This window comes from Sitodiplosis mosellana, unplaced genomic scaffold, assembly GCF_009176505.1.
Source record: "Sitodiplosis mosellana isolate CC-2019 unplaced genomic scaffold, AAFC_SMos_1.0 Smas_scaffold_44, whole genome shotgun sequence".
NCBI lineage: Eukaryota > Metazoa > Arthropoda > Insecta > Diptera > Cecidomyiidae > Sitodiplosis > Sitodiplosis mosellana.
Genome location: NW_022595286.1, coordinates 223,666 through 248,277, shown reverse-complemented (window position 1 = coordinate 248,277; position 24,612 = coordinate 223,666). Strand labels below are relative to the sequence as shown.

The window sequence follows — 24,612 nt, the reverse complement described above, 5'->3', positions numbered from 1 at the left end:
AATCCACTGTCATTTGCACACAAAAAAAAAACGACAAAAGTGTTCTAAAACATTCCACACATTCAATTAACACATTCCCAAATGCTTTTTTTTATTTTGAATATTTTTTTCGTTTTATTTCGTTTCTGTTGAGCTGTAAATATTCATTGATTCACAATCAATATACAATTTTTTTAATTATTTGTGATTTGAATCTTACATTCCAAAAATAAAATCAACCCAATTCCAATGAATCCGTATTTAATGTGCCAAAAATTTATATCGTAAATTGTGCTTTCTCTTGAAAAAATGTTTTCCGTTTCCATAATTTATTTTATATTTTTCCACCAACACCAATTAATTGATCCTTCCAACAAATATTTCGATGTTGATCAAAAAATGCATGCATTTGTGCTACTTTCTGTAAATCCTCGGATTTTTTTTTGTCTAAACATAAGCCTTTAGATCATTTTTAGTGATTAGATCCCGAAAAAAAGAAGAAAAAAAAAGTCACAATCCAAATAAAACGCGTTTGAATTTGAAGCCCACGTTTATTCTTTATCAAATCCCATGCTTATTTTGTTTTGTTTTCTATTGTGAGAAAAAAAAACGTTACGTAAAATCTTGTACAAAGTCATCCCCACCACATTGAAAAAGGTGCTTTGCATTAGCAACATTATGATAGAAATGGTGCAATTATCATGATTGCAATTGATCAGAAGAAGATTGTTTTTCAATTGCAATCAAAAGCATTTTTCAATTTATTATAAACCATTCCAACCATGTTTTTCGTATGTTGAGTAACAATCCAAAATTTATTATTGCACAAAATGTTCAATAGCAACTATCGCGTTGGTTTTTTTTTGTTCTATGTAGACAAATATTTCGTTGTGTGTTTTGAGTATGACTAAAAAAAAATCTATGAAAAGTTATCATCGTATCGCGTTGTAACACCCATAGAAATATATAGCCGTCCTTAGTTCCGTTTCGTTTAGTTTCGCTCCCCTTCGTTATGTCAGTGTCGTACAAACAGAGTTCAAAGTCTATTTTTGTTGTCATCCCCTGTATAAAAATCAGAAATCATAGTGTTTTTTCACTTCAATTATCGTAGAACTTGTGCTGTTTCTTGTATACTTCCAATTGTTTTTACAATACATTTTTTTTCCTGTCGTTTTTTAAAGATCAATTTTTATTTTTTTCAATTTTAATCTTTTTATTTCGCACAAGGCAATTCAATTTTTTTTTTTAGTTTTTCTTTTTCAATGAAATAATGTGACCGATTTTTGTTGCAACATCACAAAACAACAAAATAGCTCGCATTCCAAACGCACAAAATAAAAGCTCTCCATATTTTTTCTCTTTGGCTTTTCGCATATTGAGGTTTCAGCTATATTCAGCTATGTTGCATGGTTTTTAGATATTTATGCCCAACAATAACAGGTGTGTTCACAATTTTGTTTTACAAGAAACCAAAATAATAAAAAAAAATACTCAACAGTTTGTATTCGATAAGTTGCGAAAGATATATGTAATTCCAATGAAGGGATTTTTTTTCAATTACGAAGAAAAAACAACACTTTTAAATCATAAGCGCCGATTTTGTTTTTAAGCACTTTTTACACTTAAGCGAACATTTGAATTTTTTAATTGGCGAGTTTGTTTGATATCCAAATTCTTATTTTTTCGTTGATTTTTTCCCAAAACAAAATTTTTCCACCCAAAAGCAGCGGAAAAAATTCAAAATTTCATTTGAGCTGCCTTATTTTGAGCTATGCGAAAATTCTAAATTCAATTTTTTTGGTTTCATTGATTTCTTTTTGATTTTCATTAAGAAAAAGTTGTCGAAAAGAAACTAGAAAAAAAACCAAAAATTACAAAAAAAATCGATTCCACAAAATAATTTACTACATTTTGGCCCTCATTCACAAACAAATTCGCTGCAAATCGATCATTTTCCGAATTCTTTTTGATTTTTTTTTTGTTGTTGTCTTCAATTCTAATCTGTTACAAATTTTTCTTTTCTTTTTCAATCATCGAACAAACCCAAAAAAAAATCCTTAATTCATTCAACCCCTGAAAAAAATGACACCTTTTATACACATTAAAACTCTATAACTGTCCCATCGATTCATCGTTTTTCCACGCCCAACATACACACTATTTCAATTCTAAAAACAAAAACTATACCGAAAAACGGTCCAAAACACACACATACGCACATGCAGCCCGCTATCCGAATAGTATTTCACACTGTAATCGGCCAAATCAATTCAGTTGTAAATCGGATCCAAGCTCGTGCATCGATATCAATCTCGTTTGCGATGGCATATTTGACTGTCCCGACCGCTCCGACGAACTGGATTGCTCGCTATTGACAAGTTTACGGAATCGAACTAAGAAGGATGACATGGCCGCAAACAAACTGGCTAAACTCATTGGTTTGTTAAACAGAAAAAAAGCAACAGCAAAAACAAAAACATGCTCTATCAAAATTTTGACGCCAGATACATACATATCATAACTAAGTCTTAAAACACACTTTCATAAATACATTTCTGACACTTTCAAGACTTCACCAACCCCCTCTCTACATTTGCATAACATTTTTCTCGCTCGGAATTCCATCGAAACTACGAAATTTTCTTCCATCCTTTTTAAAGAAATGTTTCTTCTCTTAAGAAGACTCATTTTTTTCTTTTAAAAGTTTAGTGGGTTTTGCTTGGCTTTCGGGTGACAAATTTTTCGACATGGTTTCCCGGCACATTCCATAGCTCTCTGTCATTTGTACTGTTTCCACGTCATTCTTCTCTCACTTCTCCATCACCTTCTCCGATTTCGCTCGGCGTATGAAAAATAAGCAAAAAAAAAACAAATCAAAAACATACAGCCAATCTATTGGAATTACTCGTTTCGGCCTTTAAACACAAATTTATCGAAATTCTCTCGTTTGGAATCTATTTTTCATACTTCACTGATTCGCTCTTTCTTTAGAAATCGCAAAAATTGCTTTTTTGTTGTGTTCTCTTTTTTGTTCAAACTACTTTCTGTTTTGTTTTGTTTCTATTTTGTGGAAATGGGAACGATATTCCCACACCTTTTTTTTCGTGGTGTTTGTGTGGTATTTTGAAGTATGACAAAAATCAATTTAAGATGTAGTCTATCGATGAGCTTCATTCAGCTTAATCTCGCAAAAGTAGTTTTCCAATTTAAAAAAAAAACTTTATTTTTAAAGCAAAATAACCCAAAAACTACAACGCAACAGCGAATTCGAATTTAGCGCTTCTTTTGTATTTTATTTTTGGTACGTATCCAAGTAGATTTATCTTGTTTTTTATTCAAACTCTTTTTCTACCTCTGAATTTTGTCCGACTGTAGTGTAGCAGGCAAACAAGTAGAGGAAACTGTAGTTCGCTGCATTTGTACTTAAAAACGTAATATCTTTAAAGTAGTGATTCGTATTTCGCTTAGAACAAACCGTTGTGTCCAATAGTGAATTTGTATTGAATAGAACGTGAATATGAGAATCAACAATTTGTAATTAGATAATTAACCGTAGCTCTCTATCTAGCAAAGTCATTTGACTTTCTACTGATTGAATTAGTCTGATTCAGAATCAATGTTGAAAACAACTGTTTTTACCTAACGTTTTGTCCAAGCACGATTAACAATTTGTTTGTATTAATCTAACTCTTATTTTTTCCTTTCAATAAAGAGAAAAACTGCACTTAAATCCCAAAAAAATGATAACAAGTAGTACGCCTTAGTATAATAAAAGTTGTTTTATCTCGTTAATATTCTCAAACTCGTAAATTCAAAATCTCAAAGCTTATTGAAACTTTTTATGCAATTTTGTTGAATGGTTTAATGCAAATAATGTTCTGTTTGTGACTTGTCTGCAATTAATCTAATGCTTATTGATTTTTTTCCGCCTGTATCTTTATTATAACGCATAATTTAGTGTTAGTTTTCTTAATGTACATTGAAAGCTAACACTTAACACCAGTTGTCACTCATTTCTGATCGATTTGCACACGATTCTTTTTGTATTGTACCAAAAACAGCGTCTCAGACTTTCATTCCTTCGGCCCCGTATGTGAAACTGGAACCAGCCCGATCATACTTGCATCCAGGCGATTCAATCGTTGTTGACTGCAAATCATCAGCCGACGATAGCACTGTCACATGGAAGAGAGAAGGTTTTCAACGACTCCCAAGCAATTTCCGCGTAAGTTTTATATCTGTTACTTTTGTCTACTTTCGTCACTCGCGCTTGCTTGGAAATGCAGGAATTGCAGTGGAATCATTAGTAAGACGCTAAAGTAATAAATAATGTCCATTCGTATTTCAGCAACAAGGAATTCAATTGGTCATCAGCAATGCTCAAAGCGCCGATGCTGGACGCTACATTTGTGTGTGCACAACTCGTGATGGTCAAGTCTTCGAATCGGAATACGAATTGAACGTTGAAGTTCCACCAGCTCGTAATGAAATCAAACCACCACAAATCGAACATGCTGAAGCCGGATCGAATGTTGTATTGAACTGTAATCCAGGCCGATTTGCCAATAAATACCATTGGAGCCGTCAACAAGGTCACTTTGCCGCTGGCTTGGACATTACAAGCGTAAGTATCGAGTCGCGAAATTTTTGACCTATCAAAAGGCTGTTTACTTCCTTAAAGGAAGTTCCTTCCTCTTTTCTGAATGCTTTGCCTATACTGACTGCTTTTCTTGGTCTTTACAAGATTACAAAACCCAGACTAAATTCAATAAATCTCTCAAATTCCAGAGCGACCTTCGATTGGACAATGTTCAGGCTAAAGATGCCGGCACTTACATCTGTACCGCATCAAGTGGATCGCAAAGCAGTGAAATTCCAATCACATTAGTTGTAACTGGTGCCATTCCATATTTCCCACAAGCACCAAAGAGTTATCTAGTCTTCCCAAAGCTCGAAAACTCCTACATGAGATTTAACTTCGAGGTGACATTCAATCCAGGGCATGGTGACGGTTTGATTTTGTACAATGCCCAACGTCACGGTGAAGGAAACTACATTGCATTGTCATTAAACGATGGATACCCAGAGTTCCGTTTCGACTTTGGCAGTGGCCCGGTAACCGTTCGCGCCGAAAAACCAATTGAATTGAAGAAATGGCACACGGTTAAAGTGAACAAAGTGCGTAAAGAAGGTTACCTATTGGTGGACGATCAACATCCAGTTGCTTTCCCACCAACACAACGATCAGGCATTGAATTGCTCGAAGACCTTTACTTGGGCGGTGTACCAAACTTCAATGACATTGCCTCTAGCGCTGTTGCCAGTCACGAAGGCTTCGTTGGTTGTGTCAGCCGCTTGATTCTTAAGGATCGTGAAATTGAGCTAAAACAAGAAGCTATCGCATCTGAAGGTACAACGTCATGCGAAACCTGCGCTAATGATGTGTGCCAAAATGATGGCGTTTGCTTGGAAACTCAAACCGAAGAAGGATTCACATGCGTTTGCAAGTCTGGATTCACCGGTAAAACATGCGCCGTTGAAGGATTGTCTTGCTCACCAGGCATTTGCGGAACTGGCCGATGCGAAAACACTGATATTGGAATCGAATGCTTCTGTCCATTGAACAAAACCGGAGATCGTTGCCAATACACCGAACATTTGGATGAAAGTAACTTGTCATTCAAGGATGGTAGCTTTGTCGCTTTCAAAACACCTAAATCAACGAAATTGAATCTGCGATTCAATGTACGACCAGAGAATAACCAGGATAGCGTTCTTTTGTATGTGGCCGAATCCGAACATGCCAATGGCGATTTTGCGGCTCTCGTTATCAAAGACAAACATTATGAATTCCGATTCAATACCGGCGGACGTGTTCGACCAGTGATCATTCGGTCGGATGAAGAAGTGGATGTTAATAAATGGACACAGATTTCACTTGGACGCAGACACGGTGAAGGTTTCCTCAAAGTTGGCGACTCAGCACAAATTACCGGTAAAGCCGTTGGCCCAGCTCATACCATGTACTTGAAGACTAATTTGTACATTGGTGGCTATGACAAACGTCTATTGTTGAACAAAGGCGTTGAAGTGAACAGAGGTTTCGATGGTTGCATCTCAGGCGTGAGTATAAATATAAATGAATCACAATGCCAAATTTTTTTTTCTTACAAATTAAATATTTTTCAGTTGGAAGTCTCATCACAAAAGATCGATATGATCAAGAGCTTGTTGGATGGTGCTAACATCCACAACTGCGGAGATACTAATGAAATCGCTGTAAGTTTGATAAATTTGAACGAAATTTGTTCCTTCAAAATCCAAAATATTGATTTTTACGAGGCTAAACTATTCAAATTCTCAATCACCTTCTTCCACAGCCTGAAGTTGAACAACCGGTACAAGCCGACTGTAGGCCTGGATACGCTGGATACAATTGTGAAGAAATCATTGATGCCTGCTTAGCTCATGATCCATGCGAAAACAATGGCATTTGCGAGAGCAAAGGCAGCACATACATTTGCAACTGTCCAATCCACTTCACCGGTGACGTTTGCCAGCACAGTGCACCAATCGAATTTTCTAGTCAATACAAAGGAAACGGATTCATTGAATTGAATAGCTCGGCTCTTGTAAAGAGTTCAAACGAAAAGGATATCTTGTTGGCTTTGTTGTTCTCGTCCAAGGAACCAAATGGCTTGTTGGTTTGGTACGGACAAAACAAAGCTGAAGCGTACAGTGGACAAGATTTCATCGCTTTGGCCATTGTTGATGGTTACTTGGAGTTTTCGTTGCGTTTGGACGGCGAAGAAACTACAGTCCGTAATGTAAATACCCGTGTTGATGATGGAATTCGTCATATTGCCGTGCTAACACGTAACGGTAATCGCGCCACACTTGAACTGGACAACTTCTCTGTTTATGGCGAAACAACCGAAACCAACCGAAACTTCAGCTACTTGCCAGGCAACATCTTTATCGGTGAGCAGTCGTGACTTTTCTATTTGGACGATTTTTTTTGGTTTCAATGAGTTGATTTGATCAATGTTCTTTGCTTTTTCCATTAAAACAGGTGGTGCTCCGGAGATAAACCGATTCACGGGCAATCGTTACACACAAGGATTCAACGGTTGCATCAATATCGTCGAGGGTACGGACACACGAGCCGTTAACATCTACAAGAATGCCGTCAGTGGATACAATGTTCTTCCATGCGCTGAGTAAGTTAATTTGTCGCTACAAAGCATTTGGAACGACTTTCTAACTAACCCAAAATTTTGAACATTCTTCAATGCTGCTCATGGAATAAATTGATTTCATCGGATGGGTATACTTGGGTAAAACTATGGAAAATAAAAAAAAATTGATTAAAAATACCAATTCCAATGCTCTAACATCTCCTAATTCAACCATCTTGTTCCAATTTCAGTAGTTTTTGGTTTCAATCCTCATTGATTTATCCCGAGTTAGAGCGTAATTACGGTCGTCCATTCGATCCAAACGATTTCGATGAACTCGAAGAACCGCCACCGGTTCACATAATTTATCCGCGTCCAACGTCTCAATCGCTGTTACCATCGAGCGACATTAGTCTTACACATTTAGTTGGTTTTCAAACCATTTTACTAATTCTCAATATTTTCTGGGTGGGACGGTGAAAATGGCCCGAATCGGTCTTTTGCCATGGATTCAATTAATTTGTAGTTAGTTAGACCAAATCGAACATTTTTTCGAACGACTCGAACACCGACCTTTTTTTTGCGGTCAATCGACGATGGACGCAATTTTTTTGTTGTTGGTAAAAACACACATTTTTGATAAAAGCAATTGTGCGGCAATCAAACTGTTGGATGTCGAATTGTCACACACACGTGGATGGGTGTGTACATGTAAATGAATTATTTTATGATGAAACACAGAATCAAAATATATAGACGAAGCAATGCAAAAGGATTCAGTGTCGTCAAATCAATAGGCACTTATAGATAGGCTTTTTAAATTTATGGAAATGATATAGAATTAAATATCAATTTGCCGGCCAAAGAGAATACAAATACACCATTGTTTGTTGTATCATAGGGAAATTTTTTGGGAATTGTTTCATGCGGTGGGGAAAGTGAATAGAACGATTTTGGTTTTAGTTTTAATTGACAGAGATGATGAAGCTCATGGAGCTAGGTAATTGAAGTTCATATAGGCTCTATAATAGAGCTAATGGTTTTTTTTAATTAAATCTGATTCACGTGTTTAGTGGAAAAACACTGTTTACGCGCTATTATTGAATTGGAACTGTTTTAAACGATGTGAGAGTTTTTCACTGGAAGATAGATAAGAAAACCATGTTCAGAATGTTTCTGAAACGTTATTCATTTTATGAATATTTGAATCTCATGTCGACATTTGTTGAGTTTTCAGTGTTTACACATTCTCGTTATCAAGTTATGTCTGAATACTCTTGAACTTAGTTCAAGATTTTTTTTTTCAATTTTCATTGGTTTGATTCAAATATGACTCTGATTTGGTCACACAATGCTAAAGGATAGACATATGATCTCATCATAAAATAACCACAAAAATGAGTTCAAATCGAATTTTATATCTATTTTGACGATAATTCAGATCTAAAACGGAGTATGCAATTTTTTTCCTAGGTTATCCAGTCATCAACTAACAATTTTATGGTTAATTTATATTTTTTCCTTTTTTTAAATTTTATTTTTGATTTTCGTATTTTTTTCTCTTTATTTTTCAGTCAAGAGGACGAAAAAATTGAATCGCTTCATCAATAAGCTATAGTTCATACGCAAAAGAAAAAAAAAATTAAAATAAATGAAATGCATGCATTTTTGTTCCTTCATTTTTTATTTGCTTTTTTTTTAATTTTTAAGTCCACACACAAACACACACGAAAATAACCAAGTCACAATGGGATATTATTCGAAAATCGAATGACGAAAACAACAACAATTGCAATCGACGTACACCCAGCAATTAGAATCGGGAATTGATTGAAGTAATCCTGAATTGGAAATGAACCCATGATTTCAATGTCATCATCAGAATTGTAAAACTAGTTTTTTTCACATTCTTGAACTCATAGTCGAATAAAAGTTTTAGAAGTTAAATTGTCAAAGTGCCAAAAAAAACTCTTTATTGTTAATTTAGAAGAAAAAGAAAAATGGAACATTCATGCAATAAAATCAAAAGAAGCAAAATTTCAATCAGTTATATGGTGTACAACTTTCAGAAGTGAAAAATCTAAGCTAATCAATAACCATTTAAAAGAAGAAGAAGATGAAAAAGAAATTTGTTAATGAAATTATTTTCAGTTGATGCGGAAACAACGCTCTTTATACTGCCTTTTAATTTTTAGTGAAACGAGCAAATTCATGGATTTCGATATGTTTAATTTAAGAACAGTTCAACTATTTTTTATGATTGATTTAATTTCATTATTTTTTTTTTCTCGATTATTCTCTGTCGAAAAACAAAATGGAATGGATATTTTGTTGATTTTTTTTCTGTATTAAGAATTGTTCAGCCATAGCTTGTCAATGATATACTCTGTTAAAATGAAGATATAAACGAAAACAAAAAGCGATGACAAAAAACCTCAATGTAATTTCCAAAGTGAAATAAAAACTCAGCTCAAGCTTACCAGTGAAATAATGTATTTGTGTTTTTACTTTCATGGGACTTCTATGAATATCTTTATGTTTTCGTGTTCGGTTGGATTCTTTTTTTTTCTTCAATTTTCTTTGAATTCTTTTTTTCTTCCTTGATTCGTTCGCTTTTTTTCTATTGTAGAATTTAGGTCTCTTTTATTGTAAAATAAAAATCAATTTTCAAATAATTTTTTTCTTGCATTTTTGATTCATTCATCGGTTTTCAACCGAATTTTCTTCAATTCGCGTTGATTCGAAAGTATTCAAGAATGAATAAATGATTGAGATTGTTCCTGAATTATGCTACATTTTTGATAGTCTTTGATCAACAGCAACACCAAGAACATTTGATGGATAAATGGCTTTCGAATTGTTATTAATCTTAAATTCGAGAAGCAGCAGCGAATTGTAATGAAATGAGTAGGTAAGTTATTGTTGGCGCCAATGCCTAAGTGGAAAAGAATGATGCAATTGCTTGTCATCAAATCAATGCATTGCAACTCGTCTTTCTGTAATCAACCCTCATCACAAATTCTTCGTGGACAAATTTTCTGACTTTGCCGTTGGATTGCAAGGAATCGGAATGGTTTTATCGTTTCCAAAGTGATTCAACTAATATTGTAACTACTCTATTTGCAATCAACATGATAAAAATACTGAATATGTTTATGCTTCGACAGGTTTATCGTTCATGAATTCACCATTGTTTCAACTATTTCGAACTACATGACGATTTCCAAATTATCAGCCGCTTTTTCTGAATTTATAGTCATTTTTATTTGAAACGAATAATTTTATAGTTAATCCAGGATCAATACATTAAGCTATTTACTAGATTTTGAAATAAAACTCTCATCAATGTATCAGATCAAAAATAAAGACGTTTTTCTCAATCAAAAATCAATTCTATTTCAGCTGCCTTCTCTTCAATATCAAGACGATTGTGAACAGACTATCCATTCTACAGAATGTAACATTGTACCATTTGATCCACTTTCTTGATTTTCTTGACGATCGTTTTTTAATATCGAATAGACTGGAATTGGAAAATGGAATTGATAGTTTGAAGACTTTAACAATGAAAATTCTAGATTATATATTGCTGATTCGATTAAATCTATATTTTATTTGAGTAACATTGCAAAACGCTAACACTTGAATCGATGTGAAGTTCAACCTTGACCTGAAGCAATGAAGCAGTTCGAAAATTTAATATTTCTGACACGTTGATTACTTAACCCTCTGATCGTTTGTTGCGTTTACACCTTAACTTCGTTTCATGGGGCGTACAGCGCCCCAAGTGCATTTTGTATGAAAACTTGATTGTAATATGAGATATCGACTTAGTGTCTTTGACAAAGTTGTAGTACTTAACCCGCTACACAACATTGCTGAAGACACATATTGCTTATCTCTTATCAGTTCCGCGAAATACGCGAAAAACCGCGGAAACGTGAATTTTCGGCTTCTCATTTTTCACGGAATTGACAAGATATAAATGATGAGTGCTTTCACCAAAGTTGTAAAGCAAGTCAAGTACTACAATTGTTTGAAGACACCATCTCCTTATCTCTTATCAGTTCCGCGGAAAATGATAAGAGAAAATTCGCGTTTTTCGCGATTTTTCGCGTAAATGATAAGAGATAACGAATTGGTGTCTTCGGCAAAGTTGTAATATTCAGCCGGCACTATAAATTTGCCGAAAACAGATATCGCTTATCTCTTATCAGTTACGCAATATACGCGAAAAACCGCGAAAGATCTCCCACCATATGGGTTTTTTGATAGTTTTTTTTTTTGCTTGACTGATAAGAGATAAGTGACATCTGTTTTCAGCAAAGTTGTACAGGACCACGAGTACTACAATTTTCCACATGCTTTATTTCGTTATCTCTTATCAGTTAAGCGGAAAACCGCGAAAAACGCGAGATTTCTCTTATCATTTTTCGCGTTACTGATAAGAGATAATGACTTGGTTTTTTGAGCAAAGTTGTAGAACCCAATCTGCTCTACAGCTTTGCTGAAGACAGATATCTATTAACTCTTATCAGTTCCGTGATAAATGGAAAACCGAATATTTGCGGTTTCGCGGTTTTTCGCGCATTTTGCGGAACTGATAAGAGATAAGCCATATCTGTCTTTAGTAAAGATGTAGAGGACCTCTAGTACTACATATTTGCCGAAGACATTAAATCGTTATCTCTTATCACAGTCCAGTTTTCATGAAAAAATACACTTGGGGCGTCGTACGCCCCAAGAAACGAACGCGCGAGTGAAGGAACGAATATTGTTGATGGTATTAACAATATTAGTTTGAGTCTTTGGGAAAGAACTATCTATTTAAAACAAGATCTCTTTTGTTTCTGATCATTCTTTATTAGAAGTTCTCAGTTTCCCAGTCACTAAAAGACTGAATAAATACTTTCATCGATTCACCTTTTATCAGTGATGGTTTTTCGTTAGCCAGCATTGTCTTAGCCTTGGCTTACACCAACAACTGGTGTAAGCCAATCGTTAGCCAGCTATCTGTGCGAAATGAGTACATTCAAAGTATAATAATTTTTGATTTGCGTATTCTGATTCAAATCATACAAATTTTAAAAAAAATTGATATATTTCAATTAATTTTCAATTTAAAAGTCATTTTTATAATTTGAGTTTTTTTTTTCAAAAACTTAATTAAAAAAAATGTCGATGTTTGGTTTCATTTAAACTCTGACCTGGTGATTTAAATGTCAGTCACAAACGTCAGTTCAGATGATTGCGTTCAGTTCTTACTGAAGTTTTTTCACTGGTCTACACATCCGTTAGCCAGTATACACTTATGCGGCTAATTAGCCAGCTAATTGGTTCTTCACTGCCTTTTATAGCAAATCGCTGACATGAAACTATTATCAAACCTAATTTGATTAGAACGATTTAAATATTATTGAGAAACTTAAATCTAAGACGCCTTTGGCTTAAACCTAATATAATCATTCGTTTCTCGAAAATCATCATAGTGACCATATCGTCCGCTATACGCTTCCGTCTGCTCCCTTCACTCGCGCACATGTGTTGTGGGAGGCAATATCTCACACATTCTTACACATATGCACATGAAATTTCACTGACGTATAGATAAAGGTTCAAGCTATCGAACGGTACCTATTTCAATGTGATTTTTTCGTTTTTTGGTACTTTTATTCGAGGTTCAAAGTCGCCTCGGGCGTTGTACACCCAACAAACGATCAGAGGGTTAATAGTACTGAACAAATGTGTTGAGCTCTGAAAAATGAGGCATAGAAAGTGATTTCTCATATTGCGTGATTTATCTTGCAGCACTCAATCCAATTAGGTGAAACATCCAATTTGTTCTTGATTTTCTAAATGACAATTTAATTCCACTTTGTTGGATTGTGAAATGTTCCACGGCACGAGTCCGCTTTTATGCATTTTTGAATCGTTTTTTTTTTACATTTTCATTGTGATTGAAACATTTTCCTTTTGTTTTTTATGTTTTTCATTCATTCGAATTTTCTTGACTTAATCCACCTCCAATTTATTCTTTCTTGAATCTTTCCGCCTTAACGTCACCAAGTCAATTTCGAAAAACACTTTCCGAATGCATGATTCGAAAGTGAAAATATCGTATGACATTTCGAAATAAGAGATGAGTGTCAAAGTGTGTCGCTGTGTGTGCCAGCTATTTCACAACTGCGCAAACAAAGCTTTTTTCTCACTGATACTGTCTTTTGACTCCGCCATTTTTGCACATAGCTAATTTCATTATTTTAATCAATTTGAGTTTTGGAATTTATTCCTCGCTAAAGCTAATTAAACTACAATTTTTGGACAAATTTCGTTCAATTTTTAACAAAAATTTAATAAAACGCAAATTGGGAAGCCAAAAAATTGAAATTTGGAAATATTTCGCAATCGTCAGAAAAGGGAGTGAGTTTTTGTTGTTGTAGATTTTGCAATGTAACATTTTGAGGAAAATGCAATAATATTTGCACCCTTCGAAAATTGGAATAATCGTCACACAGCGGTGCTACTAACCAATTATTGCCGATGAATTTTTTGCATTTTTGCCATCAACTTGACTTTGTTTTTTTATTGAATATTATAAAATTTCAAACTCATTTTCTGTGTATTTTACGTTTGAACAGAGACCGACTGACACCCGTCAAAATGGATGCCCAAAAACGTGAACACGATGACAAAAGCAGCGAACAGAACAAACGGAAGAAACTTGGAACACCAGATGAGGCTGACGGAGTGACCAAGATAACCGATGTCAACGATGACTGCCTTGAGCTCATCTTTGGTCATTTGATGCTACAGGATCTGGTCAATGTAGCTGACACGTGTAAGCGATTCCAGCCCTCAGCAAAAGCGGTATTTGCATCCAAGTGCAGAGGAAAGTGGTTGATGCTTCATCCATCTGTCCATCGATTGGAACCATTCGAATCACTTGAAAACTTCGTTAAGGTGTTCGGCATGTCTAATTGCTTGAAGCTTTTACGTCACTTTGGCCACAAGATCACCAAGATAGACATTGATTATTTCTTCATCAACACAGTCAAACAAGCTGTACTTGGCCGCTACATGAATGAATATTGTGCTGACTCTTTGATCGACATCACGATTGGTGCTTCGGAAGAGGTGATAGCGAATTGGACCAAACCATTCATAAATGCCGAGACTGTTTGGCTCTGGTCGAGTGATTTGGGTGACTTAAGCGAATGGTTTCCCAAAACGCGTCGTTTGGTGCTTCATGCTGGTGTCCAATGGGTCCAAAACACATTTCCTCATTTGGAAGAGCTTGAAATCCACAATGGTAGTAATAAACGCAACCGAGCAAGTGTTGCCGAAATGTTACGTCTGAATCCTCATCTGCAACAACTTCGTCTTTTGGGCCTGGGTTACGACATGACGTTCATGGAAAGCGTAAGCGCATACCTTCAGTCACTCACATTGCTTGATATTCGTTATGGCAGTGGATTCTTGAATCTGGATGGCTCTTCAATCAACCTCAAAAGCGTCAAAGAATTCAATATTGACTTACGCCGCGTTGGTGAGATGCGGAAAATTCCGTTTTCATTCGGTCAACTGGATAAGATGCAGTTGAAAGTGAACGACTTCAAAATGAACGATGACTTCGGGAAATTCCTCAAACACAATCCATCTTTATCGAAATTGGTGATCCACTCTCAAGTATATGCTGATACACAAAACTCGCGTTTGGTTGGACAAATCAAAATGGACATCGCCAAAGTGTCGCCATCGCTCGATGTTGATGTAGAAATATCTACTATATTTCGTATGATGGTAATCTCATTATCCAGCGACGATTCAGAAGAGGAAGAATGAAGAATGCATTGGTTACATTATATTTGCTTGAACATGATCACGAGAAGTTAATCGGAAACTTCGCATTCTAAAATTCACCACAGTTCCAACTATTTGAAACATAAACATTTCCAAATGATCAACGATCCGTTTTTCCTGATTTCATAATCACTTCCATTTTCCATCCACGTTCTTTTCAATACATTAAGCTTTTTACTAAATTTTCAAATAAAACGCGTTGTATCAGATCCAAAATGAAGGCTTTTTTCTCAATCAAAAATCAATTCTACTTCAGCTATTTTCTCTTTAAATATCAAAATAAATGCAGTGAGTCTAGCCAGTTTTCTTGATGCTCCTGTTTCTGTATCGAACTAGAGCACACAATTGTTATATTGGAACATTCATCTCTCTTTTGTTTAATTGCTGATTTTCATTTGTAACATTACAAACACCAGAACTTGGATCGATGCGACGCCTACGCAATATTAGTGCAAATTTTTGAAGCAGTTTCAATTATTTGATCTGATTAGGGTAGGGAGGGGCTAACTCGTACACTTTTTGGTTTAGAGAGAAAAAGTCACTCATAACTTCATTGTATCCCCAAGTCTTATACACCATTTTAAAGCTTGAGGCTTCAGCTACAAAACGCTTGTGTTGATATATGAATTGGTGCAATAGTTTCGAAGTTATGACGGTGATTAGGTGGGCACCTCAAAATTGAAAATTCCAAAAATGGTGGGGCTAACTCGTACAGTGACAATTTTGCCTATAATAACTCGCAAACATACGTTTCAATCAACTTTAAAATGGAATATAATTATTTATTGATCTATTGCTGAGACTTTGGATTACAAATACGCTTAATGTTCTATAGAAAATGAAGTGATTTTAATGAGATTACGAAAATGAAAAAAAAATTGAGATTTTGAAAATGAAAAAAAAAATTGATTTTTTTTTTGTTTGTTTTAATTGCTATCGCTGTCCTCGTCTAGCTCGGAGAAACAGTTGATGCATGTGAAGATGTTGTCGCTTGTTCGCACGCAATCAGTGTGGGCTTTGCGACGACATTCGATGCACACTTTGAACCGCTGACCTTTAAGCAATTTATCGCAACAAACGCAACAAGTGGTTTCCAAATCATCTTCATCTGAATCAGATGTGCGCTTACGCTTTGTTGATTTGCTTGGCCCTGCTTCAATTTTGTCCAAATTTGCTGGTAAGGTGAAATGCGTTGCTCTTGGTGCTATATAATTCAGCGGCTCTTCGCACTGATAATTTGTCGCGTCGGACAGAAAGGACGGCCAACTTCATCTTTTCTTTGTCTATTTCTTGTGTTTTTCGCTTATAGTTGCGAACCATTTTGCTGAAACAACACAATATAATGGTAAAAAATGCCTTGTAAGCAGTTCTGAATGTGTATGCAGTGGCTCAGAAACGTTTGTTTGTATGAAAACAAAAAATCAAGCTGTACGAGTTAGCCCCAATCAAAAGTGTACGAGTTAGCCCCGCTCCGCCATTTTGACTTCGAGCAACAGCACAATTTTTTTTTCACACTTTATTCACAAAATCACTAGTCTAATTGTATGTAGATCATCTTCCTCTTTAAAATGCACTTACCCGTTTGTTGATACACACAAAATTGAATGATACAACCCAAAAAATGTGAAGAAAAAAAAATTTACTTTTGATGAAAAAAAACATACGTCTTCACTCAACGATTGCTACTACTATACTAACACTGTCAACATTGAGATCTGACACTAGCCAACCATGCAACTCGTTAAGGCGCGTTCACAAAGCCTACTCTCAGTTCGATACGACAAAGCAGTGCTGAGTTATGTCAAGTGTACGACTTAGCCCCGTGTACGAGTTAGCCCCTCCCTACCCTACGTGATGATCGAATCGATGAGAAGTGCTGGTGTCATGTTATTTATCATGCATCAATCAGTTTAATTAGGTATAACCTCTGAAAAAAAATTAAATTTTCAATTCTAATCCATTGATTTATGAAATAAATTACATCACGAGCTTCAGTTTGTATGGATGTTTAAATCGCAATTATTATAACTTTCTATTGATTAAACCATGATGAGTTTTGATGCAATGCGTGTCAATGTGATTTTAATCAAGATATTCAAAAAAAGATTCATTATGAATGATGGAATTATTGGAAAATGTTTGGAAAATTTCCTCTCATGTTCATTTGTTTGTTATTAATATCATGAAAACTACAACATTTCGTTTGTGTCAAAGTCAAGTGACTATATGTTAGGAATTCTATTTCAGGAATTTATTCTAGACATATTTTTCTAAACTATTCTCATTTGTGGCTTAAGAATTTTATTATTCATCCAAGAAATTGAATTGATTGACTTTTAGACTGATTTGAATTCAAAGTTTGAACAGCGGATGACAGCCAACTTCATTCCTATGCGTAAGAGCATGCAATGTCAATCGGATTAGTGCGCGCTTTTTATATGACAGTCGATGAATTTCGTTCATTCGTTCGCGCACAGTGGAAGGAGACGACCACAAGTAGACGGCATCAGAGAAAGAAACAGCAAGCAAAGCAAATATAATTCTTTCAGTTGATAATCATATCTCACAAACCGATTGGAAGGTAATTTTCCGAAATACTCTCATTTTCATGGAATTCATTCAAATTTGAAATGTTTCGACAAGTGTTAGAATCCTGTTGAAAAGAAATATATCGGTGTGAATTCATTTGACACAATTTTACCGTGGATTTGGTAACAAAGTCGATTTTCAGTGACAATTCAGTTTCATGTGATTCAATTCAGAAGATGCAGTTATATTAAATTCAATTTCGCTGAAATTGCGGACATTCTTTTTTTTCACACGGTATTAATACAATCTTTGTTTTGCATTTTTAATTTGTTCAATTTTCTCCCTTTTTGTGTTCTTCTCGAAAATTGTGTTTTTCTCCGCCTATTCGGAATCAAGTCAATTTCGAAAAGCACTTTCCGAATACACGATTCGAAAGTGAACACTTCGCATGACATTTCGAAATGAGAGATGAGTGTCATAGTGTGTCGATGTGTGCACCAGCTATTTCACAACTGCGCAAACAAAGAATTTTCTCTCTCATACTGTCTTCTGACTCCGCCATCTTTGCACACAGCTAATTTCGTCATTTTGAGCAATCTGATTTTTGGTATTTATTCCTCGCTAAAATCTCGTTGAATTACATTTTTTGGACCAATTTCGTGAAATTATCAACAAAAGATAAATAAAACACACAGTCAATGAGAGATAGCTGAGGATATATGCTGGGCATAGGAACTCAGCAAGCTGAGATTGGGACGTTTGGATTTTGTGACTTGCTATTCGTGCAAATTTATGTGGAATTTTGGTGGAGTGTTGATGGAGTCATGGAGTGTAATGGAAAATGTGTTCCAAACTCCCCTCCATCATAAATTTGTTTGAATAGCACGTCACAAAGTCAAAATATCCCAATCTCAGCTTGCTGAGTTTCTATGCTCAGCATATATCCTCAGCTATCTGTCATTGACTGAAAACACAGAAATTGTGAAGAAAAACATCGAAATTTGGAAATATTTCGCAATCTGCAGAAGCGTGAGTGTGGTTTTGTTGTTGTAGTTTGTGCAATTTCAAATTTTGAGGAGAAATACATTTATTTTAACACCGCTCAAAAATAATTAGAATAATCGACACAAAGCAATGCTAATGACGTTTTTTGAGATTTCTTGTTCGCAATGAATTTTTTGAAATCATCTTGTTTTTGTTTTTGATTGGATAATATCCAATGGATATTATAAAATGTTGAACCCATTTTCTGTGTCTTTTCTTCTTGAACAGAGACCGACTGGCATTCGTCAAAATGGACCAAAAACGTGATCACGATGAAGACAGCAGCGAACAAAACATGCGAAAGAAACTTGAAACATCAGAAGAGGCCAACGCAGTGACCAAGATAACCGATGTCAACGATGACTGCTTTGAAGTAATTTTCGGTCATTTGATGCTACAGGATCTGGTCAACGTAGCTGACACGTGCAAACGATTCCAGACATCATCCAAAGCGGCATTTGCCACCAAGTGTAGAGGAAAGGTGATGATGCTTGATCCATCTCTCAATCGATTGCCACCAATCGAATCATTCAAAAATGCTGTAGAGGTGTTCGGCATGTCGAATTGCTTGAAGGTTTTACGCCACTTTGGCCATAAGATCACCATGATATACATTGATTATTTGTATATCAACGAAGTGAAACAAGCTGAACTTGGTCGTTACATGAATGAATATTGTGCTGATTCATTGATCGACATCGCGATTGCTGGTGCTCCGAAAGAGGTGGCGGCGAACTGGACCAAACCATTCGTAAATGCCCAGACCATTGAGCTTCGGTGGTCTGATTTGGGTGACTTAAGCGAATGGTTTCCCAAAACGCGTCGTTTGGTACTTCATGCAGGTGCTAAATGGGCCGAAAACACATTTCCACATTTGGAAGAGCTTGAAATCCACGATGATGTCAATGAAGACAAGCGAGCAAGTATTGCGGAAACGTTACGTCTGAATCCGCATCTGCCACAACTTCGTCTTTTGGACCTGGGTTACGATATGAAGTTTATGAAAGGCGTAAGCTCATACCTTCAGTCACTCACATTGCTTGATATTCGTTGTGACGACGAATTCTTCAATCTGGGCGGCTCTTCAATCCACCTCAAAAGCGTCAAAGAATTCAATATTGACTTGCGCCGCGTTGGTGAGATGTCGAGGATTCCATTCTCATTTGGTCAACTGGAAAAGATGCAGTTGAAAGTGAACGACTTCAAAATGAACGATAACTTCGGGAAATTCCTCAAACAGAATCCATCTTTATCGAAATTGGTGATCCACTCTCAAGTATGCATTTGGGCACAAAACTCGCGTACGGTTGAACAAATCAAAATGGACATCGCCGAAGTGTCTCCATTGCTTGAAGTAATGATATTAGCTTTCCGCCGTCGTAGATTTGACATCGATGAATTGTAATGAAGAGGAACAAGAATGAATTAGTATTTGATTAAACCTCTCTGAACGTGATTTCAAGTAATTTAGCTGAAACTCGAAAATTCTTAAATCCAACACAGTTCTAACTGTTTGAAAATACATAACAATTTTCAGCTTAACAACGATTTTATTTTGAATTCATAACCATTTCTTTATGATATACATAATAAATCCCACTTTCCTTTCAATGAATGTAGCTATTTACTTCATTTTTAATAAAATTCATTGCATCAGATGATCTAAAATGAAGGCTTTGTTCTCGATCGAAAATCAATTACATTTCAGCTGTCCTCTTTTCAAATATCAAAACAAATGTAGTGAGTCTAGCCAGAGTGCCACGTTATACTACTTCCATTGTTTTCCTAATGCTCGTATTTCAGTACCGAATGAAATGTAAAATGGAATCAGACCACACAATTGATAGATTCGAAAATTTAGCAATAACGATTCATCAGAATTCAATTCTGATTCGTCCAATAGCTTCACTTTACATGCGACAACGCAAAGTACTACCACTTGAATCGATTTGAAGTTCAACCTTGACTTGAAGTAATGAAATTTCTGATACGTTGATTGACTTAATGATACTGAGAAAAATGGGTTGAGGTCTGAATAATAAGGCATAGAGAGTGATGATTTCGCGTGTCACATAATCAATCATGCAGCAATCAATTTAATTAGGTTCTCTTCAAATCACCTCAAAAGTGTTGGAGAATTCCATACCTACGTCACGTCCATCCGATGCCAAAAACTCCGTTTTCATTTGATCAACTGGAAGAGATGCAATTAGAAGTAAATAACTTCAACTTGAATGATGAGTTATAGAAGTAAAGTAATAAGTAACTTATTACTTATTACTTTCATTTTATTACTGTAATAAGATGGACTTATTACTTATTACGCATCTTATTACTTGTAATAAGATGAGTGATAAGTAATAAGTCTATATTTTAAAAATTACTGTAATAAGTTATTACAAGTAATAAGATGCGTAATAAGTATCTTATTACTTTTGGTGCAAAAAAAAAATGGCAAAAATAGTTTCATGTAAAAAACATGTCAATTTTTTCGACTGACAAAAATTGACATGTTTTTTGTTTGAAACTTTTCTTCAAAAGTTTCATACAAAAATCATGTCAAATTTTGCAAGACACATTTTTTTCAACATTTTTTTGACTGACAAAAATTGACATGTTTTTTACATGAAACTTTTTTTGCGATTTTTTTTTGCACCAAAAGTAATAAGATACTTATTACAATCTTATTACAATTACAATCTTATTACTGTAATAAGATGATCTTATTACTTATTACGCATCTTATTACTTGTAATAAGATAGACTTATTACTTATTACTCATCTTATTACAAGTAATAAGATGCGTAATAAGTAATAGGTCATCTTATTACAGTAATAAGTAGGTAATAAAGTAATAAGAATTACATTTTTTTACTTCTATATGATGAGTTAGGAAAATTCCTCAATCCATCTTTATCGAAACTGGAAATCCACTCTCAAATATTCAGTCGGGCACAACGCTCCCGTTCGATTGAACAATTCAAAATGAATATCACGGAACTGTTTCCATCGCTAGACATTGAGCTCGTATGTAGAAAATACAGAAGAGATTCATGTTTAGTTGACGTTTTACTTTTCCGCCCGGTCTCCCATGGGCACTGTGCAAATATAGAGAAATATTACATTTATTCTCATCAAGCAATTCGGAATAACCGTCTATTAATCTATTATTATTATTTCGATCGATTGAAAAAACATTTTCTCATTTAGATGAGCTAGAAGTGCATGTTTTTGAAAATGGACGTGTCTACGTTGAAACATTGAATGCGAACTGTAATCGATTGATAAAAGAAAATCTTCATTGAAAAATTTGGATTCGACATGTTTTTCATGCTTGCAATTCAGCATGTCATATCATCAACAGCAGTAGAATTTAGGTTGCATCGCATTAAAATACTTCAGTCAACCCTATAAGGTTTTCCAATACTTTTTTTTCCTACTGCTAAAATGATTTTGAATTAAAAGTTCCTCATAAAACAAAGTTGTTATACATGACGTATCAAATGAAAGAATCATAAATTCAAATCCAAAACAAATTATTTTTTGTCGATGAAAGAGTATCCTCCAGTTTATTCTTTCTTTGGAATTTCCCGCTTTGTTCAGATCAAGTCAATTTCGAAAAACACTTTCCGAATACACGATTCGAATGTGAACGCTTCGCTTGACATTTCGAAATGAGAGATGGGTGTATATGTATAGTGTGTCGCTGTGTGTGCCAGCTATTTCACAACTGCGCAAACAAAGGTTTTTTCTCACTGATACTGTCTTTTGACTCCGCCATTTTTACACACAGCTAATTTCATCATTTTAAGCAATTTGATTTTTGGAATTTATTCCTCGCTAAAGCTAATTAAACTACAATTTTTGGACAAATTTTGTTCAATTTTTAACAAAAATTTAATAAAACGCAAATTGTGAAGCCAAAATATTGAAATTTGGAAATATTTCGCAATCGTCAGAAAAGGGAGTGAGTTTTTCTTGTTGTAGTTTTTACAATGTAACATTTTGAGGAAAATGCCATATTATTTGCACACTTGGAATATTGGAATAATCGTCACACAGCGGTGCTACTAACCAATCATTGCCGATGAATTTTTTGCACTTTTTGCCATCAACTTGACTTCTTGTTTTTTTATTGAATATTATAAAATTTCAAACTCATTTCCTGTGAATTTTACCTTTGAACAGAAACCGACTGACACTCGTCAAAATGGACCACCAAAAACGTGAACACCATGACAACAACAGCGAACAGAACAAGCGGAAGAAACTTGGAACACCAGATGAGGCTGACGGAGTGACCAAGATAAACGATGTCAACGATGACTGCCTTGAGCTCATATTCAGTCATTTGATGCTACAGGATCTGGTCAATGTAGCTGACACGTGTAAAAGATTCCAGCCCTCAGCCAAAGCGGTATTTGCCACCAAGTGTAGAGGAAAGTTGGTGATGCTTCATCCATCTGTCCATCGATTGCAACCATTCGAATCAATTGAAAACTTCGTAAAGGTGTTCGGCATGTCGAATTGCCTGAAGGTTTTACGTCACTTTGGCCACAAGATCACCAAGATAGACATTGATTATTTCTACATTTACACAGTCAAACAAGCTGCGCTTGGTCGTTACATGAATGAATATTGTGCTGATTCATTGATCGACATCGCGATTGCTGGTGCTCCGAAAGAGGTGGCGGCGAATTGGACGAAACCATTCATAAATGCCGATTCCATTCAGCTTTTGTATTCTGATTTGGGTGACTTAAGCGCATGGTTTCCCAAAACGCGCCGTTTGGTACTTCATTCAGGTGCTAAATGGGTCGAAAACACATTTCCTCATTTGGAACAGCTTGATATTTACGATGATGTTTCTGAACGCAACCGAGCAAATGTTGTGGAATTGTTACATCGGAATCCGCATCTGCAACAACTTCGTCTTTTGAATCACGGTTACGACATGAAATTCATGGAAGGCGTAAGCGCATACCTTCAGTCACTCACATTGCTTGATATTTGTTGTGACAACGGATTCTTCCATCTGAATGGCTCTTCCATTCACCTCAAAAGTGTCAAAGAATTCAATATTGGCTTGCGCTTGGTTCATGCCATCCCGAAGATTCCGTTTTCATTCGACCAACTGGAAAATATGCAATTGGAAGTGGACGACTTCAAAATGAACGATAACTTCGGGAAATTCCTCAAACAGAATCCATCTTTATCCAAATTGATTATCCACTCTTATGTATTGGCTCGGGCACAAAACTCGCATTCGGTTGAACAAATCAAAATGAAAATCGCCGAAGTATCGCCATCGCTCGATGTTGATGTAGAAATTACTACTACAGTTCGTATAGGATTGTAATCTCATTATTCAACGACGATTCAGAAGAGAAAGAATGAAGAATGAATTGGTTACATTATGTTTGTTTGAACATGATCAGGAGATGAATCGAAAACTTCGCATTCTAAAATTCACCTCAGTTCCAAATATTTGAAATTCGAAAATACATAAACTTTTCCAAAAGACCAACGATTCTCTGAATTCATAATCACTTCCATTTTTCATGCGGATAATAAATCCACGTTCTTTTCAATACATCAAGCTATTTAGTTCATTTTTTTAAAAATAAAACTCGTTGTATCAGATCAAAAATGAAAGCTTTTTTCACAATCAAAAATCAATTCTATTTCAGCAGTCCTCTTTTCAAATATCAAAACAAATGTAGTAAGTCTAGCCAGAGTGCCACGTTATACCACTTCCATTGTTTTCTTGATGATCGTGTTTCAGTATCGAGTGATATGTAAAATGGAACCAAACCACACAATTGATAGATTCGAAAATTTAGCAATAAAGATTCTTCAGAATTCAATTCTGATTCGTCCAATAGCTTCACTTTACATGTGACAACGCAAAGTACTAACACTTGAATCGATTTGAAGTTCAACCTTGACTTGAAGTAATGAAGCAGTTTGAAAATTTTATATTTCTGATACGTTGATTGACTTAATGGTACTGAGAAAAAT

At 35.3% G+C, this 24,612-nt stretch overlaps 4 protein-coding genes across 9 annotated transcripts in view; all 4 read left to right on the top strand.

The window, feature by feature from the left end:
* LOC129569812 (basement membrane-specific heparan sulfate proteoglycan core protein) overlaps nt 1–9,645 on the top strand; it is a 30,833-nt gene extending 21,188 nt beyond the window's left edge. For 3 of the 6 annotated variants that reach the window (XM_055448979.1, XM_055448981.1, XM_055448980.1), the window contains 8 exons: nt 2,205–2,417; nt 4,041–4,204; nt 4,328–4,603; nt 4,768–6,102; nt 6,169–6,258; nt 6,360–6,960; nt 7,052–7,199; nt 8,732–9,645. In XM_055448979.1, coding sequence (XP_055304954.1) covers nt 2,205–2,417; nt 4,041–4,204; nt 4,328–4,603; nt 4,768–6,102; nt 6,169–6,258; nt 6,360–6,960; nt 7,052–7,199; nt 8,732–8,768 — 2,864 coding nt within the window. In that variant the 3' untranslated portion in view covers nt 8,769–9,645. The remainder of the gene's footprint in view (nt 1–2,204; nt 2,418–4,040; nt 4,205–4,327; nt 4,604–4,767; nt 6,103–6,168; nt 6,259–6,359; nt 6,961–7,051; nt 7,200–8,731) is intronic. The other 3 variants (XM_055448983.1, XM_055448982.1, XM_055448984.1) reach the window with 1 other exon arrangement.
* Nucleotides 9,646–13,482: 3,837 nt separating this feature from the next.
* LOC129569808 (uncharacterized) lies at nt 13,483–15,233 on the top strand. The gene is made up of 2 exons (XM_055448972.1): nt 13,483–13,577; nt 13,796–15,233. Exon 2 carries the CDS (start codon nt 13,818–13,820, stop codon nt 14,997–14,999), a length of 1,182 nt encoding a protein of 393 aa, XP_055304947.1. The 5' UTR covers nt 13,483–13,577; nt 13,796–13,817; the 3' UTR covers nt 15,000–15,233.
* A 2,957-nt stretch (nt 15,234–18,190) lies between these two features.
* On the top strand, nt 18,191–19,995 carry LOC129569798 (uncharacterized). The gene is made up of 2 exons (XM_055448963.1): nt 18,191–18,575; nt 18,819–19,995. Exon 2 carries the CDS (start codon nt 18,841–18,843, stop codon nt 19,993–19,995), a length of 1,155 nt encoding a protein of 384 aa, XP_055304938.1. The 5' UTR covers nt 18,191–18,575; nt 18,819–18,840.
* A 2,347-nt stretch (nt 19,996–22,342) lies between these two features.
* LOC129569797 (uncharacterized) lies at nt 22,343–23,950 on the top strand. The gene is made up of 2 exons (XM_055448961.1): nt 22,343–22,558; nt 22,780–23,950. The coding sequence occupies exon 2, from the start codon at nt 22,802–22,804 to the stop codon at nt 23,948–23,950; it is 1,149 nt and encodes a 382-aa protein (XP_055304936.1). The 5' UTR covers nt 22,343–22,558; nt 22,780–22,801.
* Nucleotides 23,951–24,612: the final 662 nt, after the last annotated feature.